Source organism: Artemia sp. Qi Xiang Cuo, chromosome 19 (assembly GCF_049724085.1).
Source record: "Artemia sp. Qi Xiang Cuo chromosome 19, ASM4972408v1, whole genome shotgun sequence".
NCBI lineage: Eukaryota > Metazoa > Arthropoda > Branchiopoda > Anostraca > Artemiidae > Artemia > Artemia sp. Qi Xiang Cuo.
The window spans coordinates 19488791-19510127 of NC_142812.1; the positions used below are offsets into that span (position 1 = coordinate 19488791).

The 21337-nt window shown below is 34.8% G+C and overlaps 1 protein-coding gene across 1 annotated transcript in view; it reads left to right on the forward strand.

Annotated features, from left to right (window-relative positions):
- Window positions 1-21337, forward strand: part of LOC148940582 (uncharacterized) — a 54988-nt gene that overhangs the window by 20164 nt on the left and 13487 nt on the right. The window contains exons 3-6 of the mRNA XM_089105268.1: window positions 2537-3245; window positions 7508-7648; window positions 11342-11442; window positions 13814-14014. Coding sequence (XP_088961394.1) covers window positions 2537-3245; window positions 7508-7648; window positions 11342-11442; window positions 13814-14014 — 1152 coding nt within the window. The remainder of the gene's footprint in view (window positions 1-2536; window positions 3246-7507; window positions 7649-11341; window positions 11443-13813; window positions 14015-21337) is intronic.

The window sequence follows — 21337 nt, forward strand, 5'->3', positions numbered from 1 at the left end:
CTTTTGACTCTTAAAAGGGAACTAGAACTTTCAATTTCTAATCATTTGATTCCCCTCCAAAGTTAATACGACCATCTTTTCCAAAAAAACCTTATATGCTCCCAGGGCATAAGTTACAACCCTTCCCCTGCGCTCTGGCGGTTGTGTCGACCCCGAAGTTGTTGTTATAAGATTGTTGGACTATTTCGAACAAAACGGGTGTCTCAAAATTTTTATTGGATGCATTTGGGGAAAAGAGGGTGGGTGGGGTGGGTTACATATCCTTCGATCACTTTTGACTCTGAAAAAGGAACTAAACTTTCAATTTCCAATCAGATGAGCCCCTTCTGAAGTTTATACGACCACAGCAGGGGTAAAAACTTCATATGCCCCGGGACATAACTTACAACACTTGTCTCCGGGCTCTGGGGGGTTGTCTCGATCCTGGAGTTTTAATTATTTCATCTTTGAACTATTTTGAACAAAATGGCTATCTATAAATTTTCATCGGACACGTTTAGAAGAAACGTCTCTTATTGGGGGAGGGCTAGCTGCCCTCCAATTACTTTTGACTCTAATAAGAGGCACTAGAACTTCCAATTTCCAATTGAATCAACCCCCTCCAAAATTTATGCGACCACTCCTTCCATATAAAGTTCCTTTGGGAAAAAATAAATAGAACTTTCTATTTCTAATCAAATGAGCACCCTCTAAAGTTTATACGACCACTCTTATATAAGAAACCTTAGACGCCCCCGGGTAATAACTTACAGCACTTGTCCCCGGGGAATAACTTACAACATTTGTTCCTGGGCTCTGGGGGGTTGTGCCGACCCGGGCTTTGTTATGTCATGTTTGAACTATTTTGAACAAAATGACTATCTCAAAATTTTGATCGGATGCATTTGGGGAAAAAAGGGCCTCGGGGGGGGGGGGTCTTGTTGCCCTCAAATTAATTTTGAGTTTTATAAAAGGCACTAGAACTTCTGATTTTCAATCGAATGAGCCCCCTCTGAAGTCTATACGATCGTTCCTTCCATGAAAACCATATGTGCCCCCAGAGCATAACTTTACAACGCTTCTCCCCGGGCCCTGAGCGGTTGTGCCGACCCCGGAGTTTTCGTTATCTGATCTTTGAACTAATTTTAACAAAATGACTATCTCAAACTTTTATCAGATAAATTTGGGGGAGGGGCGCTAGTTGACCTCTGATCACTTTTGACTCTTAAAAGGGCACTAAAACTTCCAATTTCCAATCGAATGAACCCCTACGAAGTTTATGCGACTATCTCTTCCATATGAAGTGCCTCTGGAAAAGGAATCAACAAAAAAACAATGGAGCCTTATGGCCTTTACTATAGGCAACGCTATAGCGTTGCCTCTGATATATGTTTGGTTTTTTGTTTTAGTGTGGTCACCGGTTCCTCAGACAAGTGAGAGCTTCTAGAGCCATATCAAGTTGTTCTATTGCTGCATGTCTTTGAAGTTCCACATTCTATAAAAATACTATTAAATAACCAAAAAAATTTATCTCTGTTCGGGTGTATAGACTTCCAACAACAAGAATTGCTGGTGTTTCAACAACAATGCTGTGTTGTTGTAAATCAACAAGTCTATGCGTCAAAGTCAAATAATTGTTACCAGATTTTAAAACTATTTGTCAGATAAGATGTTCGTATTATTTAAAAAAGAATCAAAGCAATTAATAACAATCACTAAGTATGGATGTAGTTTCCATGTCCAGCTTTGATTCGTTAAAATCCTTACTCATATCACAGGGTTTACCACTAATTGAGTCAAGTTAATTCTAAAAGAATATAATTTTTGTTGGAAGTATTGTCAGGCACGTACGTCTATTTTAGTCGTTGTTTTTTTGGGGGGGGAGGGGTCAATAATAAAAACAAACTTCATTTGATTATGTGAATACGAAATCCCCCTCCCACAAAAAATATATATCTAGGACTGGGGGTTGAGATGGGTGCCCCCCCCCCTGCGTACATCCTTGAGTCTAGTAATAGGAGAAAGTATCTCTAGTCAAATAGATGAATTCTAGTTCCTTAATTGAACTAAATGTGAATGTATGAATGACAGGTATATAATTATAATCGAGCAACAGAACAGACAAACAATTGAAGAGAGATGAAATAGAATGGAGAACCTTCGATCAGAAAAATGGTACAAAGGGGCAAATAATAAGAGAGAACTGTTGGAACAAAGGAAAGAAAAAAATTGTATAATTAACTTCGTCACAGATTTTAGTAATTTCCACTGAGGATGTATAGTAGTGAACATTAACCCCTCCCCCTCTTGCTTATATCCCTTAGTCTAATAGTAGGACAAATTATCTTTAGTCAAATAGGTGAATTCTAGTCCCTTAGTTGCATAAAATATGAATGCATGAATTGTAGATGTATAATAATAATACAAAGGGGCAAATAATAAGAGAAGAACTGATGGAACAATAGAAAGAAAAAAATGCTTTTAAGTAGCGTCGTCACAAATTTTGGTACTTTCCAGTGAAGTTGCATAGTGACAAATACATACATTTCTTTTCTAGGTCCGGCATATCTTGGAAAAGGAGTGTGACATTATTCTGGAGTGCAAAGTTTGCAAAAGCTTGTTTCGTAGTTTGGCAAATTTCACATCCCATAAGCGTTTTTATTGTAAAATCGATTATGCCGAAGTTAGATTTCAAACAGAATCAAATGTAGATATTAGCGACACCACTGAATTGGTTCAAACTGATGAAGTTTTAGAAATGGTGTCTCAGAGACTTTCTGATGAGGCCACTTCCTCAACAAGCGTACCAACTGCTAGTGTAAAAAAGAAAACTTTAACAAGAATTGTTGATAAACTTTTAGAAAAGCGAGGAGGTGTTCCAATCGAAGGTCAATCAGTTTTCAAACCTCCCATCAATCCTACTGAATCCTTTAAAAAGATTCAGGAAGTTCTGGCCAATAGGAATTCATTGCGGCGGGTTAATAGTGTCAAATTAGATAGAGTAAATAGCAATCAAAATGCAGTTTTTCAAAGTGTTAATGGTGCCAATATAAATGAAGATAATAATAGGCTCAACCAGGATGAAAATAGGATAGTCGAAGTTGTTAGTAGTAATGAAGTGACATCGAATATGGATACAGAGCAACCTCAACCGGCTAAAAATGCTGATGTAGAACTTACTTCTCCCAGGCCGAAGAAAGGTATGGACAAGTCAATACTGAATGAGTATATGGAAATTTCTGGAACAAAACCTAAGTGCACCAAGTGTGAGTTCTTTTTGTTGCCTTGGCGATTTTTTTATAATTCTAATATCTTTATTTTTTAGAATTGTATAGTTCTTCTTTTTTGTAATTTTTTTTATATAATCATTCTTTAATTACTGTTTTTATGATTCCATATGTAATATAAAATAATCCTTTATAATATATTTCATAATTCTTGTTTAATTATTTTTTTAATAATTCTTTGCAATTCTTAATATTAGTTTTTTATAATTCTTTTTATAATTCTAAATCTCTAGGACATAACGTAAATACACCAACTGTGTGTTCTTTTTGTTGCCTTGGCTCTTTTTTCTATAGTTCTGATAAGGTCTGTTTATTTATTTTGGTAATCTGTAATTATTCTTTTATAGTTTTTAATAATATTTTTTATAATTATTGTTTAGTTATTCTTTTTATAATTCCTTATATAATATAATAATTGTCTTTTATAATTCTTTACAATTCTTAATTTTTGTTTTTTATAAATTTTTTTTTCTTATAATTCTAAATTTCTGGAGCAAAACCAAAGTGAATCAAGTGTGAGCTCTTTTTGCTGCCTTGGCTCTTTTATAATAACTCTTTTATATTTCAATTTTAGCATTTTATAATTATTCCTTTTTTGTAATTATTTATATAATATATAATATTTTTATAATTCTTATTTAATTATTCTTGTTTGTAAACTATAGGCCTATATATAAAATTGAATGTACGTCTGTCTTCCTGTATTCATTACTACACTATTCATCTGATCGCCAAGAACTCTAAGAAGTTGTTAAGTACACTTTTGCGAAATTTTTTGGTCTAACCCCCCCCCCCTCTCTCTACAGGGCCCTTTTAATACTTTTTGCACTGACTAAAATTATAGATCCCTCAACACAAATACTTGAAAGTCCTTTCCAGTCTCATTTCTGGATATTCAGTAAACGGGCTAGTGAATTATGAATTCTGTCAACTAATACACTTCCAAAATAAAATAAAACGATTTTGGTGTTCAACCTAATTTTTTCAAATAATACTATCGTTGTTTTCCGTGTAGAGACAATTCTCAGCGGGAAAAATTTTCAATATTAAAATCAATCTGATTTGTATATATTTTTCCGAATCTTTGCATATAAAATCAAAATAAATTAATTTGGTAATCTGTGTAAATGTTAGAGTAAAGGACAACTTTGTTCAGTCTGGGATTAATCTATTGTGCAAGCACATCGATTTTCGAGTTTATTATTTCAGTGCATTATCGTGTTTTTTTTTATTTGTGGACTCGGTTCCCCCTTGAAAGGGATTTTCCGTGGGGAGGATCTCCCACAGGGGGAAGGGGGTGGAATTTTCCAGGTGAAAAATTGTCTGCAGGGAGGATTTTTTCGATACTTTTAAACTTAAAAATATGATCGTTATTAATACGCGAGGGGATTTTAAGTTTTGGAACAAAACAAATGTGCACAAAATACAAGTTCTTTTTTATTTATTATTTTTTAAAGTCATATACCAAAACAAAGGGTTTATCTCATTTTTCATTGTTATTAAGCAGCCTTGTTAAGAGGCCTTGAAGCTGTGAGAATACTTCTTTCAGAGGATTGAAACACGAAACAGGAATGTCTACAAATTAAAGGGCATATTTGAGTAATATCCCCTTACTAGTATATGATGTATGGAGTTGTATCTGGTAATTTTTCAGCTAGAGATGCTGGTACATTTCTCTGTTCAATTCAGTTGTATTTTTTCCCTGTACATTTATGAAGTAAATTTGACTCTATGGATAAGCTAGGTAGATAACACTAAAGGATAGTTATGCACACAATAACTCTTTCTCTGGGCGGGGGGGGGGCAGGCCTTATGATAGAATCCTTAAGTATTGCAAATGAAGGTTTTTCCTATCCTAATTCCTAATGTATCCTATGTAATAGTTTGTTAATATAAATTTTATATTCTTCTCCGCTAGATCGTCACCTCTTGATCAGGGTGATTAGATATCTGGGCATACCAAATTTTTTTCTGCAAAACCTGTCAGCAAAATCAGACGGTTGATTTTTTTTTCTTTTAAAGATATTGCCTACATATGGGTTGTTAATGCACATTCCATCTGGGAAAAGTTTGTCACACTTCCCAAGCCAAATTCTTTCTTGTAAAACCTGTCTGAGGAATCAGACGGTTGGAATTTCTCCATTAAGGATATAGCCTATATGTGTTGTTAAGGCATGTTCTACACGGGAAAAAGTTTGCCACGCCATTTTTTTTCTTGTGAAACTTATCAGCGAAATCAGACGGATGAAATTTCTGTGTTAAGGAAATAGCCTTCATATGGGCTGTTAATACACATTCCACGCAAGAGAAATTTTGCCGCGCTTGCCATACCAAAAAATTTTCCTGCAAAACCGGTCAGCAAAATCATACGTTTGAATTTTCTCCATTAAAGATACAACTTAATATATGGGTTGTTAATGCTCGTTCCATGCGGGAAAAGCTTGTCACATTTGCCATCCCAAAAATTTCCCCTCAAAACCTTTCAGCGAAATCAGACGGTTCAAAATTCTCCATTTAAGATAAAGCTTACAAATGGGCTGTTAATGCCCATTCCACGCAAGAAAAAGTTAGCTACACTTGCCGCCCCAAAAAGTTTCTCTCAACGCCTGTGAGCAAAATCAGATGGTTAAAAATTCCCCTTTAAAGATATAGCCTGCATATGAGTTTTTAATGCACATTCCACGCGAGAGAAAGTTTACTACACTTGCCACTCCAAAAAGTTTTCCCTCAAAATCTGACACCAAAATCAAATGGTTAAAAATTTTCTATTAGATAGTCTACATATGTGTTGATAATGCACATTCCACGCGGGAAAAGTTCTACACTTCTGACCCCAAATTCTCCCCCCCCCCACCCTCCCCCTCAAAACATGTCAGCAAAATCAAGAGGATTTGTTTAAAAATTATCCATCAAAGATATAGCCTATATATGGGTTGTTAATGCACATTCTATGCTGGAAAAGGTTTACTACACTTGCGACCCTGAATTTTCTCCCCTCAGAAACCTGTCAGCAAAATCACAAGGCTAAAAATTATCCATTAGAGATATAGCCTACCTATGTGTTGTTGATGCACTTAATGCTGTTAATGATCCACATTTTAGATTTATTTTTTATTTTGGTTTTATTTATAATAAGGGTGTTTTCGTTTATTATTTTTGAAGTGTATTGTGCATTAACCATGGCCCATTAGGTCTTTCAATTATAATAAATCATATCATATCATGGAATAAAGTTTGCCACACCTGGCACACCGAATTTTTTCCTGCAAAACCTGTCAACAGCGTCAGACGGTTGTGATTTCTCCATTAAGGTGCAAAATATGTCTTGTCAATGCATGTTCCGTGTGCAAAAAAGTTTTGAACAATTATGGTTTCAAGCTGATAGTTCGCACAGAAAATGGTGGTAGGCTACAGATTAGGTCATTCATGCCAACGTGCTGAAATGGGAATTCTAGGGCCTTCTAGGATCGATACAGTAGAGCTAATTGCGATGGAGGTCTTACTTATAATTATGAATAATTTAATAATTGGCTTCATTGTGCACAGCCAGAACCCAGCCGTCCAAACTAAAATCTTGATTTTGGTTGCTTTTCTTTGTTGGATGAAAGGGGAAAAACAGTGTCTGATTTATTTAACATATAAAAACTATTTTAAATAAAAAAATTTAAAATATTGAAAGTTTTCTACTAGCCCCAATTTAGTGTGAATACTAACTATTTTGAATTTTAAAACAAATCATCAGGAGATTCGTAAAGCTTTATCATGTCTTATGATTAATATGTTGAGCCTACAGACAACAGAGGTATGTTCAATGCTGATTGTATAAGATAAATTAGGAGTAAATACCTAGATGTAATTTTGAGTTCCTTAAAATACTGTATTACTTAATAAAAACAGCTTAGGTACATATGCCTGCCTTGGGGAGGGGTGCTTGTCAAAACAAGATGCTTGTCGGAAAATACAACAATAGAAACTGTCTTTTTTGGTACTTCTAGAATGCCATCTATGGTTTTTAACCCATTTTTACAAATTTTAACATATTATAACCCAATTAATGGGTCTTTGTGGGGTGGTGGTGTTATTTTGCCTTTAGCTATTTCCTCTGTTAATCTACTGTTTCTGCTGCTTTCAACTCAATCATTTGAATGCAATACAATAATTATCCCTTACTTCCTGTTACATTTGTAAACAAATATTTATTATGCTTATTATTCTGATCTTGAAAACGTTTTAATTTTTAGGTAATATTCATTTTATGACGGAGCTCACCTTGAAAGATCATATTATAACGCAACACTTTGGTGGACAAGTTAATTATCTCTGCCCTATTTGTGAAAAAAATTTTACGGCTGCGCCCAATCTTCGAAGACATATCAGAGAAAGTAAGCATTTCAATTCATTGTTTTTGTAATGCCCTGGGTTCATACAGCTGTGTTTTCGTCCAAATACGGAAACTGTTTTTAACGTCAAAATTTATTAATTTTTGTATCAAGTTCAGTTTGCTGGCTATATTTCAATATTGAACAGATTCATCATTAGGTTAGGCTATACGGATGATGGGAAATGGATAGCCAAAAATCGGGCTCTTTGGGCATCCATGTGTGGTAGGTCATTCCTGAATTGGGTAGCAAGAGATCATAGGAGAAGGCTTAAAGGATATTAGACTTCATAGGAGGGAGTAAATTTTGAACAGACTGGGTTGGAAAAGGAGTGTGAGTAGCTGTATAGGTGCCAGGTAGCTTGGTGCTGCAATGAGTTGTTTGCAATAAGAGTAGTATTATTTTAGTTTGATTCCGCTTTACTTACCACATGCATATTGCATACATATTACAAAGCATCCAAAGACCAGGGAATCCAGATTTGGAATAAGGCAGTAAAGAGGTCCGAGACGTTGAAGTCTTAAGCCCAAGTTAAAGGGGTTTTTGGTTTTGTGTATTATTTTAAAATTAGGTCTATCGTCTGGGTTATTAGGAGCCTGGTTTTGTTTTTGAACGAATCATCTTTTGAAAAACGAAATCAGGTGTTAGATAGAAAAAGGCTGGCCTCAGATGTGGATTACTTTTGTTGCAGATGTAATTTAGGAGTGGAGGATGTGGCATATATTCTACCAGAGTGCCAGCAGCTTTCTGATTTAATTTTTTTTTGGGGGGGGGGAACCCTGGAGTTCTTGGAGATCTTGCAAGTCTTTTGTGTTTTGTTTTTTTTTCTAATAGTTGTTTTTTTGTGAAGGGGAGAGAAAAGGGCGTATTATTTTTTCGGGGGGGAGGGGGTATATTTTTTGGGGGATAAGTTTTGAAAAAAAATGCATCAAACATTTGTTTATTTGTATCTTGTTACGTTTTTATGAGTTGGACAGTTTTTTTATGGGTGGGGGGTTCAAACCTGGAAATCTCTACCGTGAATACAGCCTTGGGGAGAGATGGTTATTTTTAAGTTTGGATATTATGATGTGTGCTTTAGAATTCTGTTTTGTATGGCCTTATTCAGCTTATAATAATACTTTTTATTATCTAAACCGGAGATGCACAATTGAGGTTTGCTAAGATTGGTCAAATTAGTAATTAAACTTACAATTTTTCAACCAACTGTAATTCAAGTTTTATTGGTTACCATTATTTTTAACCATATTTCAATTCAAAATGGGAAAAACTATCAAAAAAGAGTAGCGTATATTTACATAAAAATCAAAATTTACAAAAATTTTAACGTTACTGGGGGAAACATTCCCAGGTCGTTATATTTTTACTTTAATTGTGTTGTTACTTAATAAAGAAATGACCATGAATGTTCCATGTTTATACCCTCTGAAATATCTAAATTACGCATTGTCATAATCATCCCTTTGTTCTTTAGTTTTATGTAGGCAAATGAGCAATTTCAGTTGAATTAAGAAATTTTGACGGGAATTCAATTCCTCCTTCCTGTTTATCTTTTACAGGCACTAAAATAACACGTTCCTCATTCCTTTGTAATTTCTGAAATATTCAAATTGCGCAGTAGCATAATTATCTTGTTTTTCTTTAGTTTTATGTAACATTTTTGTTTGCAATTCAATGTGATTTTTGCTGTTTATTGTTCCATGCATTTTCTTTAACTATTTGGAACCATTCGTCATCTTTTGTAGATTTTTGATGTTTGAATTAACATTAAATTGGTGGATTGTGATGAAAAAGTTAGCCATGGCTATTTGGAGAAAAAGTAAAGACAAATAGTCTGAGTGAGAGGCAAAGCTGGCATAACACTTTTTCAGAATTGTATAAAAATGATATCATCTGTCCATCCTTGTGCAGAACTAAGGTAGATAGGCATGGAGTAAGGGTAATTCAAATAGTCTATCAGGAGACCCCAAATAAAATGTTTTCTGAGATTTAAGACTGACAACGTCCACAGGACTTGCAGGCGATTGGGCAACTGAGATTGTTCTTATTGTATTAGCTTTGCCTACTGGGAAAGCCCATTGGAATTGCATTGGGGATGACCGAAATTTTTGGCCCTACTCATGACGGACAATGTCCATTGGATTTGTATGCAAAACGGGGGACTGAATTCATTTGGAGTCACAGACGAACATGCGACCTAAGCTCAATATCTAGGCACGTCTGCCTAGAGTCTCAGGGGAGCTACTGAGTTTTAGGATCGACACATGACCGACAAGTCCCCTGGACTCGCAGGTGAACGAGGAAACCTATAGTTTTCATACGTGATAGAGTAAAACTATTTAAGATTATAACCTTGACATAGAGTTTAGTGCGACATAGAGTTTATATAGATGCATTATAAATGCGTCATAGAGGCTAAAAACTATACGAACACCCCCGGGGAAAATGACGTAATTATTGCTCTTTGAATGTATATAAATGTGACGTAACTCACATTTTTTTTTCTGGCATGAGTTTAATTTCTCTTTCCTGTTGTTTCTTCACAGACACCGAAATAACCTCATACTATTCCAGAATGGTTAAGAAATTCATGTTTTGTATTCTTTCCGCTTTCCCTGTGTAACTTTGCAGACGCTAAAATAACAAGTTTCTTCATTCTAAGGTGAAAAATAAGCAATTTCATTTGAATTGAGTAATTCTGACGTAAATTCAATTTTCTACTTCCTGTTTATCCTTCACAGACTACCCAACCTTAAAGTTTTAATTTTGTCACTCAGTTTGAACTATGTAATTTTTATTTTTCTGAGCCTCTCTCAGTCTCCTTCATTGGCTGCCAGCTCTCTTTTGATATAGTAGGGATAGGGCTGATGTAAATAAGTTTCTTTATTTAAAGCTTCGAGTTTCTAGGGACACCCACTGAATTTTTCTAAGGGGGGGGGGGAGTTTGAATAAGTGCTTTTGCAATAAGCATCATATTTTTGTTTTTATTGCAAAAATTTCCCCCATTTCTGTACCTTCCAGTTTAGTAAAAACTGAAATAATCAGCTAGTTATGGTACCGAAGGCACATTTTCCTTTGATTAATAATATTGGTTAAAGTTTTTTTTGTAGTTTGTATACACGGGGCTCAGCTATTTTTTCCGAGTGAGCAACACTGGATCATAGTCGTATGTACTCTGGTCACAATTTGGAACTCCGTTTGTAGGAGGAATCCTTTTGACATGTTGAAATTATTCAACACCAACACTCATGAATAGCTGTTGAAATTCGGCCGTTTTACGGCCTGGGAATGTGGTTAATATATCGGGAACTTCATAAACCATCATTGAAGAAATTAGTAGATTATTTTATTATTATCTTTAATTTATTATTGTATTATTAGCGTATTATTAACCAATTTGCGAGTTTGTTTAAATTCTGTAAAAATATTGATAGAAGAAAAGGAAATAAATCTGTATAAAAATTTAATAATTTCAAAAATGGATCTAAACAAGTAAGAGAAGGAACTGGTATAATTTACAGGCGAATACTAAACTCGCATCTTGAAGGAAAACGAAGATGAATAGTCTGATTTGAACCATTCATCTCGGGTCGCAGAAAACGAGCCTTTGATAACAGGTTTCCCGCAATCGTATAAATTGTTTTAAAAATCTGTTTTGCATTTATTTTTGTGGTTTATTTCCGTATTCTATTTCAGCTCATCATAAGGGTGGCAAAGATTTAGAAGAAAGCTTACGCAAAGTTGTTCGCAACTTCGAATGGGGAAATCAAGAATCTTGGGAACCTCATGAAAATAAGGTAAATTGTGATTTTACGACAACGATTTTACGTTTTACTCTATATTATTTTATGGAATGTTGTTACGATATATTGCGATTTTACAATAAATACTATATGAGTCTACGAACTCAAATCTTTAGTTTTGTATTGAAGTTTTCTTACTGAATTTGAGTGTATTCGATTTTATTTTGCCTTAAGTTTTTGCGTTGGTTGTTTTATGTTTTGTGAATTATCAAAAAAGTTTCTGATGCTTCTTCTGATGAATTCAAAATTTTAACCATTAACCTGGAAGTGGGGGGCTGAACCAAGGCCGTACCCAGTATTTTTTTGGAGGGGGGTTTTACTCAAAAACAAATTTTTTTTTTGGGGGGGGGTACACAAAAAAACTCAAAAACACATGCAAAATTTGTCTATATCCATTTTTGTTACGTTTTTACGAGTCAGACAAACATTTCAGGGGAGGGGGGTTCAAACCCCCCTAACCCGCCTCTGGGGACGGCCTTGGGCTGAACGAATTTCAGGATGATCTTGCTCTCTTCAGTTTGCGCTTGGGTGTAAATAGTTAAAAATATCTTTTGGAAGTGCAATTACTGAATAAAATGACAATGGAACATTGTATATATTTTTTTAAGTTCAAAACTTACTGTATCCATATAATACTTGTTGTAAATATAACTATTATTGAATGTACGCGAAAGAATCGATTATCAAAGTATAAGTTTTGTTGAAGTCATAATCAAGCTGTTTAGGTCATAGTTTAGTTTATCCCGACTGGAAAGCGAAATTGTCATTAAAGATGATTTCATAATGATAATAATGATAAATGTCATAATGATGTCATTACTGATGAAAAGCTCTTTCCGAGAAAAACATCTTTATGAAGATTTGGGATGCTTATTTTTATACCTTCCATAGTACAGTTAATAAAATTGCATCAGCTTATTCTTTTTTTTTCTTTTTTTTTGACCGGCACTGATTGCGAAATTAGTGGAATTGTGAAATTTGCGAAATTAGTGGAATTGCGAAATTAGGATGATTTTGCTCTCAGGGAAAGTGCTGATTTGTTGATTCGGGTAAAACTAAATTTCGTTTTGTTAACCAACAGAGGTTCATGCAGATCCCCAGATAGGCCATCCGAAAAATTGAATAAATTATACTAAATGGCCAAAGATAGCAAACATTTTGGTTTCTTATGGAATAAGATGATTTCGCTGTCAGATTGTAATTTAGGCTTAAGTCAATGAGTACCGAATGTTACCATTATCCTGTTTTTAGATCTTTAGTTGCCAGTGAGCTTTTAAGGAGTTCCAAGTTACAATTATGCCCAAGTATCCAGGTTATGCCTATCTTTATTTTATTTTTTTTTTTTTTTTTTTTTTTTTTGTTTTGTTTGTATACACATAGTGGGCGTGTTTCCACTTGATAATTCTTGTAATCCCTGAAATGGAAACATCTTTAAAGTCTCACAGAAACATCCCTAAAAAATCAGTTCTATCAATTCTCTCCCTGTTCAATAGGTATATACTCAGTTTTTTAGATATTCAGTTTTTTTGTCAATATCTTAATATCTACCTTCTCTATGTTTTATCAAGTTTTAACAAGTCATAAATTCTTCTTGGGTGTACTTTTTATAAGTATGACAAGATGATAAATATTTCCTACCAATCATAATTATTTACAATCACTAATATAAGGTACTAGAACGTTCGAATGAACCCTCTTTCGATCTTCTAGGACCATTGGTTTGATTCGATCACCCTTGGGAAAACAAAATGCGTATCTGTGGTCTTTCTTCTAGCAAGTAATACAAATTTCCACATTTTTGTAAGCAAGAGCTTGAAGCCTCCACAGTAGGGTTCACTGAAATTCTGAACCAGATGGTATGGTTTTCACTAAAACCACTTGCCGTTTTGAGTCCCCCCCCCCCCCCCTTGTCGAAAATCAGGCAAATTTTCTCAGGATTGTACCTTTTGATGTTTAACAGTAAACTTAATGGATTCTATATATTTGGAATCAGGATAAAAATCAAATCCCTTTGATGTATCTATTGTTATCAAAATTCTTCTATTGTTATCAAAATTCCGTTTTTTAGAGTTTCTGTTACTATAGGGCTGAGTCGCTTCTTACTTATAATTCGTTACCACAAACTGATTACAAACATAAGATAATTATAACCAATCATAATTACTTCCTCTCTGGTTAGGCCTATATTTTTTTCTGGTGTGATTATCTGCTGAACTGGTATTTCACATACCTGCACAGAGGAGGGAGGGACCAAGAATTCCCCTCTAAGATTAACATTCCCTTACATTCCCTTCCCATGTATGGATGAGCTCTAAATATTTAATTTGACAACTCTGTTTTATAACACTAACTTTTTTTTTTATAGAGCCCTTCAACTGAACAAAGAAATGACACTTCCTGTGAACATTGTCCTAATGGCTTATGCGAGATTTGTCGCCAAAGTTCTCTTAAAACGGAGCAGCGGAAAGCCCATGAATTAGCTTGCAGTAGCAAAAAACCGAACCGCGAACGCCATCAATCAGGAAACGGTTCAAATGGTGTTCCTTTTGAAACAGCACAAAATAAGGTAATGCGTCTTTGTTGCTATACTAGGTGTCGCGCAAGTCGCATAGCATAGCGACTTTCTTGAAAACGCCACATGTCAATAAAAATAGCACACATTTGATAGGGAGTAATTTATTAGGTATTTGCTGTGCTTTGGAGGAAGATACAAAAGCAAATATAAAAGAGGTAGTGGTACCACCTTTTGAAGTGGCTTTAAAATCTTAGATGGCAATCCCTGCAAATATACTCCCTGAAAAAGAGAAGGGAGATTTCGACTCACGTAAACAGGAAACGAATGTGTGAACTGTCCTTATACGTACTACTACTGAATTTGTGTGTTGCCACGTATAGTGTATTTTTATTTTGTTTTGCCTTAAAAGTCAGTTTGGACTTGGTAATTGAAGAGGTATTATATGTCATAATTTTTTTAAACACAGAAAATGGATAAATGTGGCATTACCTGATACAAATTTAGCCTCTTCCAGTAAGGGCTAAATTTGAAACCACTGGGGTATGTAATGAGAAGCTTTAAAATAAACACCAACATCCAGATTAAAAGTTATAGGTGACGTTTTTAAGGATCCAAACTGATAAGAAGGTAACCAGCCCGCGTCTGACCCCCTTTTTAGTTGCCTTCCCCCCAAAGATATATCTGATCAAAATTTTTAGACAACCTCTTAATTCAAAGTGGTACCCCTTTTATGATTCAATGTCTTTCAGCTCCTGAAATGGAAACAAAACGTCTCATTTTTTATGTCATATTACACTTTCTGATGTTTATGTCAAGAAAGCCTAATAGTGCTTCCTACGTAAAGAAGGATAGTGCTTCATCGTATTATTGTTGTTTTCGAGCCCCCCCCCCCCCAGAAAAAAAAATCAAATTCCAGCAAAAACGAATTCTCGAATGAATTATTTTTATTATTTATCTTATTTTATGTATGTTTTTTTTGTTTATTTTATTATTTTTACTCGGATTTCATGTTATTTAATCACTTTTACTATGTGTTTGTCTCAACTGAAAGTACTTACAAAGTGTTGGCAAACAATACAATGGTCTAACCAAGGGGAAACTTTTATATATATATATATATATATATATATATATATATATATATATATATCAATATTGGAACCCCTTTTCCTTAAAATAAAGAACATGGAATAGAAGTTACATACTTTCTAGGCATATATACAGCGATTGTTAGTCCGAAAAATATGGGTGGACTATGTTTAAGATATAAGAAATTATCTAGTAAAAAATTTGGAGAGGGCCCAACCCCCTTTACATGGAGCTGCTAGTTTGCACTAGAAAGGAGTCGTGCCTATTTCGGATATATTTTGTAATAATTGCTAATGCATAATTTTCATTGGAAAAATAAACCAGTGAGAATATTGTTGGATAGAAAAAAAAATATCAGGAGTCTGGAACCTCTTAAGTCTCAAATCATTCACCATGCGAAGATAAATTGTATCTTACCCATTTCCGAATCAAACTTGTAGCATAAAAATATATTGTTACACCAAGTTGCTGCTTTTATTATATAGATAGATAGATAGATCGTGTATTTCAAAAGCCCAAGAGCCATATACACACAAAAATTATGAAAAATAGAAAAATTACAACAGAACAAATTACGAAACACACATTAACATGATACATAGCGAAAAATACCTTCTGGTAAATTACCAAAAAAATAACTTTAATTCCATACAATTAATAATAATTAATTGTAAAAACATTTCCTTCTTTCTAATCCCTTCTCTATGTACGCACCAATACGAAATATTGTGGTTGGATTACTACTTTGTAAGATTTTTGGAAGCAGCAAAACAATCCCATGTAAGTAATTTTCCCTTAAATCAGAGAGCACCGGGCACTTTCGGAGAAAATGGTTCAAATCTTCGTCCTCATCCCTACAAAGAGGACACACATACCGACCATCAGGATGTACTATCCCCCTGTCGAACACCATTTGTCTGCTCTGGATCAGAATGCAATTCGCCCTAAGCTGAATCCATCGACATCCATCATAGCCGGTAAATTGAATTTAAAATAAATTTCCTCTCCAAAACTATGTTTAACCTGATTATAATGATTCAATGTAGCAGAATTTAAAACCAGCCCTTGCCAATACTGAATTTCTTGACCCTCTAAGATAAATAGTACCTGGCTTACTAAATTTGTTGGTAGATCAGGGGAACCAAGACCGTCATTCCATAAGTAAGCCATTCCCACTCTTTCCTAATAATGACCTAATTTGGGACGGCCACGACGTTTCCGAACAACAACTCAGCCTCTGATAATAAGTAGCTCTAACCAGTCTATCTTCATTGCACCTTAGCATCCTCAGCTAAAATCTAAGTATCAAAATAGACATATACTGTTCTAAGAAAAGCAGGCTCATATCACCTTTCAGAACATGTAACTGAGTTGTCTTATGTAATCTAAACAGTCTTTTATAATGCTGGAGCTGGAGGGACTCCAACTTCTGTGCCGCTTCTCCGCCCCAAATCTCCGCTCCATATTCTAATACTGGTAAAATTTTTGTATTAAATATTATTTTATGCATTTTTAGGTTTTTGATTCCAATTATCGTCGGATTTTTAAAAATTGCAGACATGGCCACTTTACCTCTATTAATTAGTTCATCAACATGACTCTTTAAACTTCCATTTTCCGATAAAACAAATCCTAAATATTTTATTCTTTTACTTACTTTAAGTTCCTTATTATTAAATTTAAATTTATAATTATCATCGCCACTTGTTTTCCTTTTTTTAAAAATAGCAACTTCACTCTTTTCAACATTCAGCCTTAATTTTTTCATCTGCAAATATTCCTCTATAAGACTCAAAAGCGTCTGCAGATCTTGCGGTGTGCTAGCCACCAAAGCAATATCATCTGCAAATAATAGTATTGATAGTTTATGGGTCCCTAGAGTAACGTTCGGAGCCCATCTATTCTCTAGATAATCAACAACATCATTTATAAAAATATTAAACAATTTAGGAGAAAGAGTGCTGCCTTGTTTTACACCCAGCTTAATATTAAAAAAACATAGAAAACCTGTTACCAACTAACACGATTCCCCTCACACATATATACATACTCACTATCAACCACGCAAACAGATGAGGAAGGCCAATTCTAAACAAGGCATCCTTTAGAAGCTCTCTGTTAACACTGTCAAACACCTTTTAGAGGTCTAGAAATCCCACATATAGACAAGTTTTTCTCTTTCTGTATTTATCAATTAATGCTTTTAAAAGAAATATTGTATCTACCGTCCCGTGCCCTGTCCTAAAACCTCCTTGTTCTTCATGTATTATATTATTTTTATTTAACCTTTTAGAAAGCCTTGTATCTAGTATTTTCTCCATTATCTTACTTAAAGCAGCGACTAGCGCTATTAAAAGATAATTCATGCGCAACTTAAGGTTACCTCTGTTAAAAAGCGGCATAAGCAATTATCTCTTCCACTCATTTGGCCATTGTCCTGAAGTTAACGCCTTATTACAAAGAAAAACGATTATCGACATAAAAATTGAAAGAAAATTCTTAAATAACGTTATTGGTAAACCATCAACACCCGCAGCCGAACCTCCTTTTAAATTCTTGAATACAAACTTAACCTCATCATTACTCACTTCTCCTACTAAATCATAATCATGTTCCTTCATGGGATAAACAACCATCTCTGTGGTATGTGTTACCTCTTGTAATTCTGCGCAATCACCTTCCAAGCTTTCTATGTAATCAGGCCATGAGTTGGCGTCTGGAGCCGCCTGTGTATTTCCTTTTTCATTTCCAATATCATACCTTATATAACCCCCAAAACTTCTTAAAATCTTTATTTCTAAAATAATTTGCAATATCCAGTTTCTTCTTAATCTCAAACTCTTTTTTTTTCTTTTAATTAACCTTTTATAATCTCTTCTTTTATCTTTATAATCGGCTAATCTTAAACTTTGCTCTTCAGATTTATCACATTCTTTTGAATGACTCAATAGATATCTGATCTTTTCTTTCATTAACTTACATTCCAAATGAAAATATCGCTCGTTTTTAATTTCATTTTTATTCAGATTACACGATGCTGCACAACTGCAAATTATTTCATTTAACTCCATAATTATACCATATATATTTTTTCCATCTTCTTCTAACGCTTTCAACTTATTTGTTACATGCAACTTCATAAGCTTTCTTTTAAATGTTTCAAAATCATTATCATTTAAATCATATCTAATTCGTTTTCCTAAGCCCTCTAATCTAAGCTCCCCATTAGATAAATTTCTAACTCGAGGAACAACATCCTGAAGCTTCCCAGTCTTCAGCTCAAGCTTAATAGCTCTATGATCGGATCCAACTAAATCTAGTACATCAATATCAATCGATTCAGATACAAATTTTGTATTAATCAGCGCATAATCTACAACACTTGGAGTTGGGCCCGAAAGGCAAGTGAACTCGCCCAGACCCTTATCATTTCCAAACCTTCCATTCGCAATGATCAGACCATGTTCCCCGCAAAGCGCCAGGAGCTTTCTTCCCCAAACATTTATTTTTCTTTTTTCATCCTTATTACTTCGCGGTAGTCTACAACAAATTGGGACCAAATCCCCTAAATCTGGGATTAATAAATCTGGAACCTCAACCTCAACGCCGGTATAAGCATTGAAATCCCCCATCAAAACGCACTCAAAATCACTATAACTTTCTTGTATTAGCGACAATTCATCATCTAAAATTTCCCAAGTATTTTCTCGATTATAAGAACTATTTCGTAGAGGGATATACACAACGTCCAAAATTAATCTCTTCCCACATTTAAAACAAATACGCACCCAAAGTAAATTTTCAGATTTACTATTAATTCTTTCATAACCATCAATAGCTGAGGATTTAATCAACACCAAAAGACCGCCATAATATCTATTATTTCTTGCTAGTTTATGCACCACCTGTTCAAACGAAGACAGTCGGAGAGGTGATATAGAAGAATGATTCTTCCGTGTTTTATTAAACTAAATCAAGTCAAACGAAATTTATTCATCGTATAAAGAAGGCAGTATATCACGTAGTCCTTGTATGTTCCATGACACTAAACTCAGTATATGGCTCTTTATTTCCTATGCATCTATGCTTTCTGTCAGTGCATTAATATCACTAGCCACTTCTTGGAGTTCCTCGTTCCTGGCCTCTGTCGGGGGAAAGGCAAAATGGTAATACTCACGACTGCGACTATTAATATATGTTAGCACTCGCTAACTATTATCAACAAAATTACGGGAAAAACCACTGCGAGGTCTTCTGTTAAATCCTTTTCTTGGAGAATGGTTTCCTCCGGGTGCCACGTTACGAGTGCCTGGTCGATGTAGGTCATTAGGGCTAATAACAGCACTAGCAGGTCTTTTAGTTGCCAATACTGTCTGAAAATAGGCTGTCGGTGTTATCACTGTCTCGGCATCGCTATTACTGGCATAACTATCTAGCCCCATCGGGATAACAGCAGGGTAATTTGGGAGTCTATCACTAGGGGGTGGACCAATATTTTTAACTGGCGCCAAGTTACATTTAACCTCAATCACAGCCTTTCCATCGTACCTGAATAGTTGGCCTTGGATAAACAGCTTGTCACCTCGTAGCAATGCATGACGGCTGTCGTTATGTGCAAGATTCAAAATTTTCTTTAAGTGTATACGGGCTTCTCTCTGTTTAGCTTTGTAATCTTGGGCCACCGATTGACCTGTCTCTGTCAATAAGAAACTATTTCTTAAGATGGGGTCTCTGATTTCAACTGAATTTAGTTTTACTACCGCTGGCCCTGATTTCAATCTAAAAATGTCACGTACATCACATCGACTTATTTTGAGAGAAGGCATAGCACGGTTTAATAAATCCATTATTTCTTGCTTTACAGTATACTCGTCATGGTGTTGCGGAGCATAATTATAAATAATCAAATTTTTACTTTTCTGCTCTGTTTAGAGCTGGTTGGCTTGTTCAGATATGATTACTAGGTCCGATTTCACATTTTCCAGCTCTTTTTTAATTTCTTCATTTGTCTCAGCATTGCTAGATAGCTGTGTACTAATGTTATTCATCTGTATTTGTAAGGCAGCAATGCTATCCGAAAGTCCAGGAATTACATTAACTTTCTCCGAAAGCGCTGGTAATAAATCCAATTTGAAATTTATTGCTCGCAAAAACTGGGCATTTTGGATTTTCTCGGCCTCTAATGTTTGGTTTGTCATTTTCACACTTTGGATCTTATCGATGCACAAATGTAGTCCTTAATTTGATCTAGTATTGTAACAAAGCAATAAGTTATTTTTCTTGTTTTCGAAAAAGATATTCACAATTTTGGCACAAAGCCACACACAGGTAAAAATTGGTTACGCAAGCTGTCCAGATTTAATCCTTTATTTTATCCGATTGAATTGCTCTTAACTCTCTGAACTCTGAATCAATACTATATGGATTAGAAATATTATGATTGTCGGAGACGTATGTAGGCCCAATACGTTTTCCACCCTCGTTTTCACTTATATTCAATTATTCTCGACAAGAAGTCGTTGTCTACGTTTTAGTCCATTTTGAAAATGAGTTTTAAAAATAAAATCATTTATTACTATCTACGGTTTAGTCTTCTCTAAGACTAAAACTTATCCCATCGAAGATAGTCTTCTCTGAAGTTAGTCTTCTAAGACAAAAACTTGTCCCATCGAAGTTACCACGGCTACAGGCATGTCTACTTACCGCTGCGCTAACGAGTCTTTGTTAATAGTGTTTGTTTTATACTTTTTGCTATACCTAATCACCGTTTATGTTATTTTATTTGTACAACGGGAAGCATACAATAGGGAGAATTTTAATGTTTATCATTGCACTGTCATTGGAAGTGCATGTACTGATTAAATTTGGAAGTAATTTAGTATTCGGAAATGGTCGAAAAATGGCTCAAACAGTATTATCTGGGAAAAGGAAAACGGTCTTTTGACTCTATAACGCTCTTTAATTAACAAAACGACATCACCAGTAATCCAAGGCTTGGATTAGGACTTGGCTTGAAAGACATTGAAAGGCATTACTATAAAATTCATGAAGTAAATTCAATTAAAGGTATTTAGCAGGTAACGGAGAACTTGTTTCTTTTAGAATTACCAGAAGTAAGTTTTAAAATTCACGAAAACTCTGAAATTTGATTTAAAATGGAAATCTTTAATTTCGAATTTCCTTACGGAGGGTGTGAAAGTCTGCCCAGGTCATCCTTTTCCCAGGCCAGAAAGCGACCTCAATAGGTTGATATGCCTCCTCTCGATTATTAGTAAGGTCTATGAC